Source organism: Lampris incognitus, chromosome 18, assembly GCF_029633865.1.
Source record: "Lampris incognitus isolate fLamInc1 chromosome 18, fLamInc1.hap2, whole genome shotgun sequence".
In the NCBI taxonomy this organism is placed as follows: Eukaryota; Metazoa; Chordata; class Actinopteri; order Lampriformes; family Lampridae; genus Lampris; species Lampris incognitus.
In genome coordinates, this window is record NC_079228.1 from 15,645,591 (window position 1) to 15,658,653 (window position 13,063).

The 13,063-nt window shown below is 47.9% G+C and overlaps 1 protein-coding gene across 1 annotated transcript in view; it reads right to left on the reverse strand.

Moving 5' to 3' along the window:
• The window catches only part of elp2 (elongator acetyltransferase complex subunit 2), a 51,947-nt gene that overhangs the window by 19,790 nt on the left and 19,094 nt on the right, over positions 1 to 13,063 (reverse strand). Inside the window, exons 10-12 of the mRNA XM_056298556.1 lie at positions 12,824 to 12,924; positions 3,172 to 3,303; positions 1,631 to 1,780 (exon numbers count right to left, since the gene is read on the reverse strand). Coding sequence (XP_056154531.1) covers positions 1,631 to 1,780; positions 3,172 to 3,303; positions 12,824 to 12,924 — 383 coding nt within the window. The remainder of the gene's footprint in view (positions 1 to 1,630; positions 1,781 to 3,171; positions 3,304 to 12,823; positions 12,925 to 13,063) is intronic.

Here is a 13,063-nt window from a genome sequence, read left to right on the forward strand (position 1 = left end):
GAAATCATGGGGCAATTTAGTGACTACACATAAAAAATGAAAACTGTAATGAACATAATTTCAGTCTCTCTTTAGATACTCTGGGCTCCTGAAATTTGAGGGACCGTGTACCATTTTTTTCAGCGCTCATCCAATATGTTTGAAAAATACCACTGAAGTAAAGCCGGGAGCCTCTACCTCCACCTAGCTATGACATTTCCAACACAACCACATTACAGGATGGAGCCAAAGCAGCAAACAATGCGTTGATGATTATGTGAAACACAACTACAGTATTGTAGGTCAAAAACTGAGGCAAAAAAAAAAAATTGACCCGTAAAGCAGCCCATAAGAATACCAGTTAACACAGCACCTCATTTTAAAAAAAGAGAAGTTTGCCATCTTACAAAAAAGTAAGGAGCCCCTTTTAATGGACTTAATTATAATCAACAAGACACGTGACATTTAGCGGCTACAACTGGGTGAAGCTCTGTGAATGCACCTGGGAACCCAAATCTCTGACTTATGGGCTCCATTATGGTTCAGACGGTAAACACAGTATGAGCTAATGCATGATGGTGCTTCCTTTGAGCTGTCACTATCGGACATCCGTTTTTACTCTGCACTGAACCTGAGATTAGTCATGGCTACTGGATAGTGATCAAGTGTATAAACTTCTAGGGAGCTGTTGGAGCTGTATATTGACTACTTTGAGGGCCACATAAAAAAACAAATCTGAAGTCTGGAGCACGCTTGATGATTTACTGTAACCCAGATTTGGCCATGACGACGGATTTTCAAGACAGGGCAGTGTCAGCAATGGTCTGCGCGAAATATGGGAGGTCATCATGGACAGTCAGGACACGTTATCTGGAAGTGTGCGGGAGTTTAAGATTCAAATCACTCACCTCCCGATTGAGCCTTCAACTAGCTGCAGCTGTCACAATAAAATCAATCACGTTTGAGTTTTTTGACTGGGATATGGATAAATCTGAGCTCCTTGACAAGTGTGTGTGTGTGCATCTCTATGACTTACGATCATAACTAGTGCGTTTGTTTGCGACTGTAATCTACAAAATTATAAATTGGCGGCACGGTGGCGTAGTGGTTAGCGTTGTTGCCTCACAGCAAGAAGGTCTTGGGTTTGAACCCCAAGGTTGTCAAACTTTGGGGGGGTCATCCCAGGTCATCCTCTGTGTGGAGTTTGCATGTTCTCCCCATGTCTGCGGTGGGTTTTCTCCAGGTGCTCCGGTTTCCCCCACCATCACAAAGACATGCATGTTAGGGTTAATACTCCTGTCTGTGCCCCTGACCGAGGCATGGCAAGATGAAGTGGAGTTGGTCCCTGGGCGCTGCACGGTGGCTGCCCACTGCTCCTAGCTACACAGCTAGGATGGGTTAAATGCAGAGTGTAATTTCCCTATGGGGATCAATAAAGTATGTCAAAATAAAAAAATTAAAAATCAAATCAAATCAAAATGTCAGCCTTTTCCCAGTTGATTAGGACTATAAAAGTCACGTGTTTCAAGTTTAAGGGAACATCTGAGCAGAGATCATGTGTGTATGTGTGTGTTGTGTGTGTGCATGGACACACTGGGTTTAACAGTTCATGCAAACCCAACTGAGATTGGAGATTCTGGTCCTATTTTACCTGTGAGCTGCCACTCTTTCTCCACGGGGTGAATAGTCTGGTGGTCTGGTCCAGGCCCACACTGAGGATGAATTCTCCTTCAGGATCCCAGCTCAGGTCCTGGACTGAATTGAAGTGGCCCGATATCACCACCCCGGGACTCCACTCTCCCTGAATATAAGAAATGGTAACAGTAAAGTAGTATAAAGTATCAAACTTAGTACTCTCACATATACCTTTTGTTTTTCTACTTAAGTCACACAACAATACAGATGGCGTATCGCTTCTGATGGCACCAGACAGATGTTCGGAACCACATCAGAATAGTTCATTATAATTGCGGTTCCCTACACCCAAGAAGCTAATTCCCTCTGAAACACAACAGATTCCGAGTCAGTCATGAACCCCTCAGGTTCCCATTGAGCTTCAAATTCACCTGAGCAGGTGTAAGGGAAATTGAACCATCCCTGAACTCTGTAGAGACGTCAGACCCCGCTCTCCCTCGGGAACACTAACCAAAGAGACGTTGTCAGTCAAACAGGGGGGACTCCGCGTGACAATTCATATTAATGCCGTCTCTCACAAAATGTGGCCGCGTGATCTCGTTTCAAACAAGACTTGACAGGGTTGGTGGTTCAGCAAAAAAGTCTTAATTATTAAAGTGACTATCAAATTCATACCATTTTTTCACGGATGAATGAAATAATCAGGACGTGTGCAATCACCTCTTGAAATGCAAAGTCCGTAATGGCATGTGCTGTCATGGCTCTGTTGAGCACTGCGACAATGCAAGCGCTCTATTAACCACAAGAAACGTGACATAACTCGCCATCAGTCAACATCGAGAACATGTGTGAGAAATGGAGATAACTGAAAAGCCCCAAAGGGAATTAAAAGTGATGCAGCATTGGTTGGCTTTCTCATTTGCAATTAATAAAGCGAACAAAATTATAAGTCAGGCCAAAACAGAAGTGGTGCGGATGGCTGCTGTGTGCTGACTGCACCTTTAATGAACGTAACAAACTGTAAAATGTGTAATGGAATACAGCGCTGCAGTGGAAGCAATCACTGTCCAATTAAAGATCAAATGTGGGGCGTCCGGGTAGCATAGCGGTCTATTCCATTGCCTACCAACACAGGGATCGCTGGTTCGAATCCACGTGTTCCCTCCGGCTTGGTCGGGCGTCCCTACAGACATAATTGGCCGTGTTTTCGGTTGGGAAGCCGGATGTGGGTATGTGTCCTGGTCGCTGCACTAGCGCCTCCTCTGGTCGGTCGGGGCGCCTGTTTGGGGGGGAGGAGGAACTGGGGGGAATAGCGTGACCCTCCCACGCGCTACGTCCCCCTGGTGAAACTCCTCACTGTCAGGTGAAAAGAAGCAGCTGGTGACTCCACATGTATCGGAGGAGACATATGGTAGTCTGCAGCCCTCCCCGGATCGGCAGAGAGGGTGGAGCAGCGACCAGGACGGCTCGGGGGGTAATTGGCCAGTTATAATTGGGGAGAAAAAATCCAAATAAATAAATAAAAATAAAACGTATTCATAGAGCGATGTGTCTCACCTCTTCACCTTGGTCCTTGTACCAGAGATGTAGGGCTCCGTGAAAAGCATGAGCCACAATCATGGAACCATCCGGACTCATCTGGCAGCCATAAAATCCAAGGGTATTGCCCCCAACCTCCCCTACACGCACCTGGTGAAAGCAAATTAGTTATGAGTGTTATTATTGATCAGAACAAATCATTTATCTCTACTTTTGTGACATAACCATATCTGAAATCAGGTGTGTGAGGAACGTTTAGTTTCCAGGTCAGAATCACTGACTTCATGCCGAAAAAAATAAAAGGTCACTCACATTACCAACCCTGGCCTACTGTAAGATGAATAATGTTGACTTCAACATATACGGAAAAAGCAAGGTCACCTGGGGCTTCCTGAATCCAAACTAGGCCATTGAAAAACATATCACACGGGTATTTCTGATAATGAAGCATCTTTTAGATGTTCTCTCCATATCTAGCACCACCTGTGCTGTGGGCGTCCAGGTAGTGTAGCGGTCTATTCTGTTGCCTACCTACACGGGGATCGCCAGTTCGAATCCCCATGTTACCTCCGGCTTGGTCGGGTGTCCCTACAGACACAATTGGCCGTGTCTGCAGGTGGGAAGCCGGATGTGGATATGTGTCCTGGTCGATGCACTAGCGCCTCCTCTGGTTGGTTGGAGTGCCTGGTTGGGGGTTGGGGGTGTGGGGGACTGGGGGGGAATAGCATGATCCTCCCATGCGCTACGTCCCCCTGGCGAAACTCCTCACTGTCAGGTGAAAAGCAGCGGCTGGTGACTCCACATGTATTGGAGGAGGTATGTGGTAGTCTGGGGCGCACGGTGGTTAGCGCAGTCGCCTCACAGCAATTAGGTCCTGGGTTCAAGCCCTGGGGTAGTCCAACATTGGTGGGTCGTCCCAGGTCGTCCTCTGTGTAAAGTTTGCATGTTCTCCCCGTGTCTGTGTGGGTTTCCTCCCACAGTCCAAAGACATGTAAGTCAGGTGAACTGGCCATACTATTGTCCCTAGGTATGAATGTGTTTGTGTGTGTGTGTGTGTGTGTGTGTGTGTGTGTGTGTGTGTGTGTGTGTGTGTGTGTGTGTGTGTGTGTGTGCGCGTGTGTGTGTGTGTGTGTCTTCTGTGTGTCCCAGGTGGGTGTTGTGTATGAGCCATTGGTGTTGAGCTGAGGGAGATGCCACTGCGCTGTTCTTTTGTGTGTCCGAGGTCCTGTGCTTCATGAACTGAGGCTACAGGTGGACTTCAGAGAGCCGTTTGAGTTTTCAATGCTGGTTTCTCTGCTGCACAGACCAGCAGTTCTGCCAAGTCAGCACTTCCAAAACCAGTGATCTGGTCCAAGCTCCATCAGCCTGTTTCTAAATGCTTTCAGAAAGAAATAGATCTGGTCCCTCCACTGTGTTGCTGATGTGTTTGCACACCAGGATGTGTGTGTGTGTGTGTGTGTGTGTGTGTCAGTCAGCCCTGTGATGGCCTGGTGGCCTGTCCCGGGTCTCTCCCCACCCAATGACTGCTGGAATAGGCTCCAGCATCCCCGCAACCCTGAGAGCAGGATAAGCGGTTCACATAATGGATGGATGGATGGATGGATGTGGTAGTCTGCAGCCCTCCCCGGATCGGCAGAGGTGGTGGATGAGTGACTGGGACAGCTCGGAAGAGTAGGGTAATTGGCCAAGTAAAATTGGGGTGGGGGAAAAAAAGGGCGGGGTGGGGGGCGGGAAAGCAAAAAAAACCATGTTTGGTTACCATCACATCAGCAACGCAGAGAAGAGAGAGACAATGTGAAGTGTTGGAATCTGTTGTAAATCTGTTCAGTCTCCCTTAAAGACCCCGAATAACTAATACTCATGTCACTGGATGATGCAAGCATAAAAACAAAATCGGGATGAGATGCCAGATGAGGCGTTGCATAAAATTGGATTTACTACAGGGAAATAAATGATGCCGTCGTTCCTCTACCCACCCAACCCCTCGAAGAAGAAGACACTGTTCAAATACCAAATGAAGGCGCCACGTTTTACAAAACAAACAAAAGTGGAGGGAAAAAAAGGCAACGGTGGCGAACACACAGGATGGGATTAATACAAATTGGATTGGGGTGAAAGTCTGTGACCTCTGTGGGATATTTACAGGGTAGATCACACATACAGTGTGAGCGCTCCCCGTCCTAAAGGATGGGACAACATTGAAAATCTATTCCAATATCTCACAGGTAAGGACAGTGCTGGAAAAAACAATACCTCTCTTTTCAAGGTCGCCGCCACATGTTCACTGTTGAACATGGTGGTTTTCTCGTGTCGCAGACGATTCCCAACCGAATTTCAACCTTTGTGAATTTAAATCACCACAACCTGTGATGATTTAGGAATAACGGGATTAAGTTAACGACTTTTTCTGACACTCGGTTGCCAATCACAAAGCCATGTGAAGACTCGACGGCGTAAACGCCATCGAAAAATCACTCTGCCTCCGAGTTAACCCCTCATATACTCGTCGGGGGGGGGGGGAAAGACACACGCACAATCCGTTTCCCAGGCCAGTTTTCTCTGGTGCACAATTTATCTTCCAATCTCATCTGCATCCTGTGCTTCAGCATACTTTTTTGCTTTTTTTTTTTTGTGTGAATTTTCCCCCTTTTTCTCCCCAATTGTACTTGGCCAACCACCCCACTCTTTCGAGCCGTCCCGGTCACTGCTCTACTCCCTCTGCTGACCCGGGGAGGGCAGCAGACTACCACATGCCTCCTCCAATACATGTGGAGTCGCCAGCTGCTTCTTTTCACAGTGAGGAGTTTCGCCAGGGGGACGTAGCGCGTGGGAGGATCACGCTGTTCCCCCCCAGTCCCCCCCCCCCGAACAGGCGCCCCAACCGACTAGAGGAGGTGCTAGTGCAGCGACCAGGACGCATACCCACATCCGGCTTCCCACCCGCGGACATGGCCAATTCTGTCTGTAGGGACACCCGACCAAGCCGGAGGTAACACGGGGATTCAAACCGGCGATCCCTGTGTTGGTAGGCAACGGAGGGGACCGCCACGCTACCCGGACACCCTGAATCATCTTTTAGACAGCATGACATATTTCACATCTGTGGACACGTTTGGTACGTCTGCTTTGACTTCAACCTGAGCACCCTTCACATGAGCAAAGATTGAACACAGCTAGAGCACCTCAGGTACACACAAGAGTTCAAGGAATAACCACGCGTTTCAAGTGATGAGTGGGCAGGAAAGAGGATTACACCTGAATGAGATCATTACATTAATTTAATACTCAAAAGACTCCAAAATGTGCTTATTCATTCCAGAAATTAAAAATGTGGACCACAATTTGTATGCAATTCATCAACTTACTATCCAGAGAACTTATTTTACAAATCCAAACAGAAAAAAATTGCCAGTAGGATGCTGCATAGGACTCTAGCGCCACTTTAAACTTGCCTGCTGCAGCTACAAAGCACAGGACAATGCATCAGTGCAACTCAATAGCCTCTAAATAATCCCAGCTACATGGTGTAGCCGAAGCAAATTATAAAAGAGCACCAATCAATTTTGCTACTTGCAGTCTTGATCATCCATGTGCAGCTGTAATTTCAATTTATCTACTCGATGGAGGGAATTTTCACTTCAGCATCTGCTTATTCTAACTCAAACCACACACCTGTACTCAAGGACTTGGAGCGTAGTCTTATTTCCTGGACCAGGTGGACTTCTTGCATCGTAAGGAATCCAGACAATTAAAATCTTTATCAGACCCCGAGGTCTAGGAGGTAAACCAGGCCCAAAGGGGAGATCTATACAAACCGATAACAGTAGAACTCACCCTGGAGAAAGCTCACACTGGTACCTTCGCAGCACAGCGGTCCGTCTCCGGCTATGGCTATCTTATCGCCCCATCTTTAATTAGCTGGAGTCTTAAATGAAATGCAAGTTGGCTTTAAGGAAATATGAGAATATGCTAAATCCCCAACTGCGGCGATAACAATCAGAAGTTGTAAAGCTTAACCTGTCATCCTTTTTTAACCTCCACTAAGCGAGGTAGGCTGATTTGGTCTATGTTTGGCTTGCAATAACCTGATGCATCTTGCAGAACAAGCACAGACACAAACAAGGACATGCATACATACACTAATATCGTGCTCAGACTTGGGTACAGGCTGCAAATGCACGCATGCACATGCACACACACGCCCACCCACACACACACACACACACACACACACAACTTTACTGGGTCTGCGTACTGCATGTGCCTGTCAAGTGCTAGCCTCAATCATCCTGCATTCTTCGTGAGCATCGACTAGTCAACAATGACCTTGACTATAATTCCCGTCTCTGGGCTGAAACACAGCGGAACTAATGACAGCAATAAAGGCATGCCTTCACTTTAAGTGGCACAGACCCCGCCCCGCCCCCCCCCCCCGCCCCCCAGCCATCCAGAGAAAGAGAGAGAGAGAAAATCAAGAGAGATGGTGAGGCCTAAAAAGATGGTACGATTGAGAGGGAAAGCGAGAGAGAGAGAGAGACGCAACATTAAGCAGATTGATTTTAAAATTCTGCACACAAGGGCCTGCCGTAAATCATGCAAAAACTCACAGGGGCAAAAAGCTGTCATCCGTCTTGTTTACGAGAGGGGGGGGTAACAATATGGATGCATGGCACGCGTTATCACTCGCCAACGGGGGGTTACGGAGAGGAATGGAACGAGGACAACAAAGACAATAGTGCATATACATCACTCCTGGAGAGAGGGGCTCGAACGAGCAACGCCAGGCAAGGGGGGCTGCATACAGAGAATTTTTTTTTTTTTAAATCAATACATGTTCATCTGAGGTACTGGCTGACTGACCCAGGCAGATGGACACTTAGCTCATGCTGGTCCGACACACACATTCATTATAAAATATGAACGCTTCTGCCATTGGCTCCCTTACATTGTTTGCTGCTGGGCTCACTGCGACTTGGCCGGAGTACACAGGAGGTCTGAAAATAGGTTATCTCTCAAACACACACACCAACACACGCACGCACGCTGACTATCCCTCCAGGCATTGTGGTCGCCCACCGCGGTCAGTCTGGGCTGTTAATTACTGGTGTGTCTTGTTAGTAAGATGTGCTTTACGCGGCGGTGGGCCCTGCCCCCCCCCCAACGCTAACCCAGCTCTCTATTAAATCTCACCAATTAGCCTAATCAGTGTGGAGGAGAAATGAAACGCTTCTTTGTAAAAACCTGTTAATTAAGACTCACGTGACTGGCCATTTACTGCTCTGGACTCCGCATGGCTGAGTACTGCCATGACGTAAGGAGAGGGATGCGATACTCCTCATGCAGAAACGACCAAAAAAATACTGTGTATTGTCATTTTTATTGGTAGTTGTGTACAATGTATAAACAGCACAGGGGCAAAAACAAAAGTGTCATTCATTCATTATTGATTATTAAACCATTCATTATTCACTGTTCTGCACGAGTGTACATAAATGTGCCCATATGAGCCAAAACATTATGACCACCCACTGGCGAACTGAATAAAGTTGATCATCTCCAAACAAGGGCACATTTCAAGGTCTGGGTAGATTAGATGGTAAGCGAACAATCAATTCTTGTAGTCAACGTGCTGGATGTAGGAGAAATGGGCAGGAGTAAAAGACCTGACAGGGTGTAAGGGCGCCCAAGGCTCATTGATGCACGAGGACAACGAAGGCCATCCCGTCTGGTCCGAACCGACAGAAGGTCTGCTGTGGCACAAGTCACAGCAAATTTTAATGATGGTTACGGGAGGAATGTGTCACAACAAACACTGCATCACACCCTGCTGCATATGGGACTGCAGAGTCACAGTCAGAGTGCCCATGATGACCCCGTCCACCGTCAAAAGTACCTACAATGGGCACACGAGTGTCGGAACTGGGCCTTGGAGTGGTGGAAGAAGGTCACCTAGTCCGATGAGTCCCATTTTCTTTCTTCTTTTTTTTAAAAAGTTTTTTTGTTGTTGTCATTTTCCAACTTTATTTGATAGCGATAGTCGAGAGAGAGACAGGAAAGGCAGGGGAGAGAGCGAGGGGATGACATGCAGCAAAGGTCCCGGGCCAGACTCGAACCCAGGCCGCTGCAGTAAAGACTCAGCCTTATGTGGTACGTGAGCCACCGGGGCGCCCCGAGTCCTGTTTTCTTTTAGATCACATGGATGGCTGTGTACGTGTGGGCTGTTTATCTGGGGAAGTGATAGCACCAGGATAATAATAATGGATTACATTTATATAGAGCTTTATCTCGATACTCAAAACGCTTCACAGTGAAGGGGGGGGGGACTCACCTCAACCACCACCAATGTATAGCACCCACCTGGGTGATGCACAGCAACCATTTTGCGCCAGAATGCTCGCCACACATCGGCTTGAGGTGGAGAGGGAGGAATAATTGAGCGAATTAGACGGGATGATGATTAGGTGGCCAGATTCCAAGAGCCAGGTTGGGAATTTTGCCAGGACACCAGGGAACGTCCTACTCTTTGCCATAAGTGCCATGGGATCTTTAATGACCACGGTGAGTCAGGACCTCAGTTTAACTTCTCATCTAAAGGATGGCATCTCCTATGCCGTGTCCTCGTCACTGCACTGGGGTTTTTGTTTTACTAGAACCAGAGGGAAGACTGTCCCCTACTGGTCCACCAACACCACCTTCAGCAGCAACTTAGTTTTCCCGGGAGGTCTCCCATCCAAGTACTTGCCAAGCCCACACCTGCTTAGCTGCTGTCATTCAGCAGAGCCAGGGTACATGTTGGTATGTCTGCCGGCGGATGCATTGTGGGAGGACAACAAGCTGGTGGGGGGACTGTGATGCTCTGAGCAATGTTCTGCTGGGAAACCCTGGGTCCAGCCATTCATGTTGATGTCAATTTGACACCTACCTAAACATCGTTTCAGACCAGGTTTACCCCTTCATGGCAACGGTATTTCCTGATGGCAGTGGCCTCTTTCAGCAGGACACTGCTGCCAGACGGCACACACCATTGTTCAGGAATGGTTTGAGGAGCATGATGACGTGTTCAAGGTGTTGCCCTGGCCTCCAGCTTCTCCAGATCTTAATCTGATTGAGCATCTGTTGGATGTGCTGGACCGACAAGTCCGATCTACAGCGGCTCCACCTTGCAACTTACAGGAGTTAAAGGATCTGCTGCTAGTTTTTTTGGTGCCAGATACCACAGAACACCTTCAGGGGTCTTGAAGAGTCCATGCCTCAGTGGGTCGGCGCTGTTTTGGCGGCACACGGAGGACCTAGCATATTAGGCAGGTGGTCATAATGTTTTGGCTCATCAGTGTATCTATTTTTACGTGTGTGTGTGTGTGTGTGTGTGTGTGAGAGAAAGTAAGCGTCCTTTGTAGGCAGGGCACTTGTCAGTTCAAAGGTTTTGACTCACTCAAAAAAAAAAAAGGTGGAAGAGAAACAGAAGTAGAGAATCATATCCTATGTGCTCTCACATTCAACAAAAATGCTATTCCGGGTGTGGCAGTTTGTTTACTTACACATACACATGCATACACACACAAAAATGTATATATACATCATGTGCAGAAGAGGGCCTGGAGCAAAACACAGTGGTCAAATCGTGCTTGTTTTTAGAGGCCAACTGAAACGTTTTCCTAATTACTGAACACCTTGAACCTTGAACCGAGGGCGGTCTGACAGGACGCGGAAGCGGGGCAGGCTAAGCTAACTGCTAGCCCATGCAGAACGGCGGTTCCTATAACACCGAGGGTGGTCTGGCGGCAGCCTCACCGACCCTTGACTGTGTTTATAGTGTCGTTTTGTGGAGTGCGGGGAGGTGTGTCGAAGGTGTCTGGCTGGGAGAGCTGGCGCTGGATCGGCTGGGGGAGCCTGGTTTGCTGCGTCCTGTGGGCCCACGGACCACAACCCTGACCAGAGCTACGCCCGAGGAGGAAACACCAAGGGCGGTCTGACAGGGCGTGGAAGCAGGGCAGGCTAAGCTAACTGCTAGCCTATGCAGAGCGGCAGTTCCGACAGTCATCCTGGCTGGCGTTCGCTCTTCGGAACAGTGATTTCTTTTTTTTGTGGTTTAGTTTAGATATACGTGTTAGTTTGGATAGGTGTGTTCTTGTAGTTTTTGGATGTGTTTTTGTCTTTGTGTTGCACTGTTGTGGGCTGGGGGGGGAAACGATGTTTTGTTTCCTTTCAAGTGTATGAAATGAAGTGACAAAGTGTTTCTGATTTCTGATTCCTCTGATCAACCTGGAAGGGGGGGGGGGGGGCAACGCTCCTATAGATTTCAGGCCCCAATCGTGATCCCCTTGTCTTGATCTTCCTTTGTTGACTGCCATTGTGCTTGCACATAATTAGATCAAAGGCACAACAAAGTCACTGAGCAAGTTTGGAATCGTTCTTGTAAGTCTTTTGAGTGTAACGACACCCGAGGTGCCTGCCATACTGAGGGCCCTCTGAACAAAGGGAGAGAAGTGTGTCTGTGTGTGTGTGCGTGTGTGTGTTAGTCGGTGTGCAGAGGCTAGTGTGTTTGAGGACGCAAACTCATGTAAACTTGTCTGTCAGTGGGCGTCCCCCGTTTTCTTTTTGTCTTTTGCAAGCGTGGCCACGAAAATAAGCGAGGTAATGTGAGGTAGTTCGGTGCCATCGCAGAATCTTCTTAGCAGACGGCTGTGGGGCAGATGGGCAGAGAACTGCTTTTTCTTTGCCATCCACACTTGTGTTAAATTTAGCCCCGAGCTCGCACAACAGCAGCTGTTAGGAGCTCAGAGAGATCTGGTGTAGAGCAGGAGAGAATCGACGAGAGAGCGAAGAAGAAGAGAGAGAGGGCAAAAATAAAGGAGGAAAAATGGGGAGGGCTGGATAGACGGATGAAGAAGCGTTGTTAAAAAATATGAAGGGATAGAAAATTGAGAATGCAGAGGGGGAGGAAAAAAAAAAGGACAGAAAAGGGAGGGAAGTATACAGCGGACACTTTGCCATGTCTTACACCGGCCTCTCCATCCCCTGCCAGTTTGGGTGAGGAATGGGTTGAGGAGGGGCGGGGGTTCTGTGTGAGTGAGTGATGGAAGGGGAGATGGGGGTGGACAACCCCGGCTTGTCTGAACTCACAGCAGTGCGCTGGGCTGTGCGCCCTATCATCACTGTCCATCACCACTATTCCTGACACCTCAATGTCAGCGAGTGTGGAAACCAATGCAGGGCTCCTGACAGCAGGAGACTGGAAACTGGGTACGGGGGTGAGGGGGTGTCAAGCCCTGAATAATGTCAAAAGCTGCTGAACGGGAAGCTAACAGAAACTAAGTATAAAGTCAGTGTGTGTATGTGGTGTGTGAATGAGTGTGTGCTCTTGTTCAGTTATTCACTGTGAGGACCAATTTGAGTTTTTAAACAGTGAGACAGTTTGGCCAGTCCTCATTTTTTCAAGAGGCTATTTTAGGGTTAGGATCTGGATTCCCGTTTAAGGTTAGGATTAGCATTAGGGTGAGTTCAGGAAAGGGTTAACGTTGGGCATGTAGCTCTGATGTTTGAATTTAGGGTTAGGGTCTAGGGAATGTAGTTAATGAGACACTTCATACGTTTTAAAAAAGTAAATGTGTTTGTGTGTGTGTGCATGCATATGTGCATGTGATGTGTGTGCTCATGTGTCCAGACTGACCTGCTCCAACCACACGCCTGATCCCTCCTCAGGAGCCCAGAGGATCATGGTCTTGTCCATCGAGGCAGAAAGCAGACTAAGAGGCTGTTCCAACTTTCCACCTTTAGGGGGAGACAGAGACACTGGAGAATGAACACTGCAGAGGGACTGTGGATGCAATCCATAGTAAACAGCAAGCACTGGGGGTCTATAATGTAATCATAAAACCTTTTTTACCTAGCAGTTAACCAACAGTGAGAC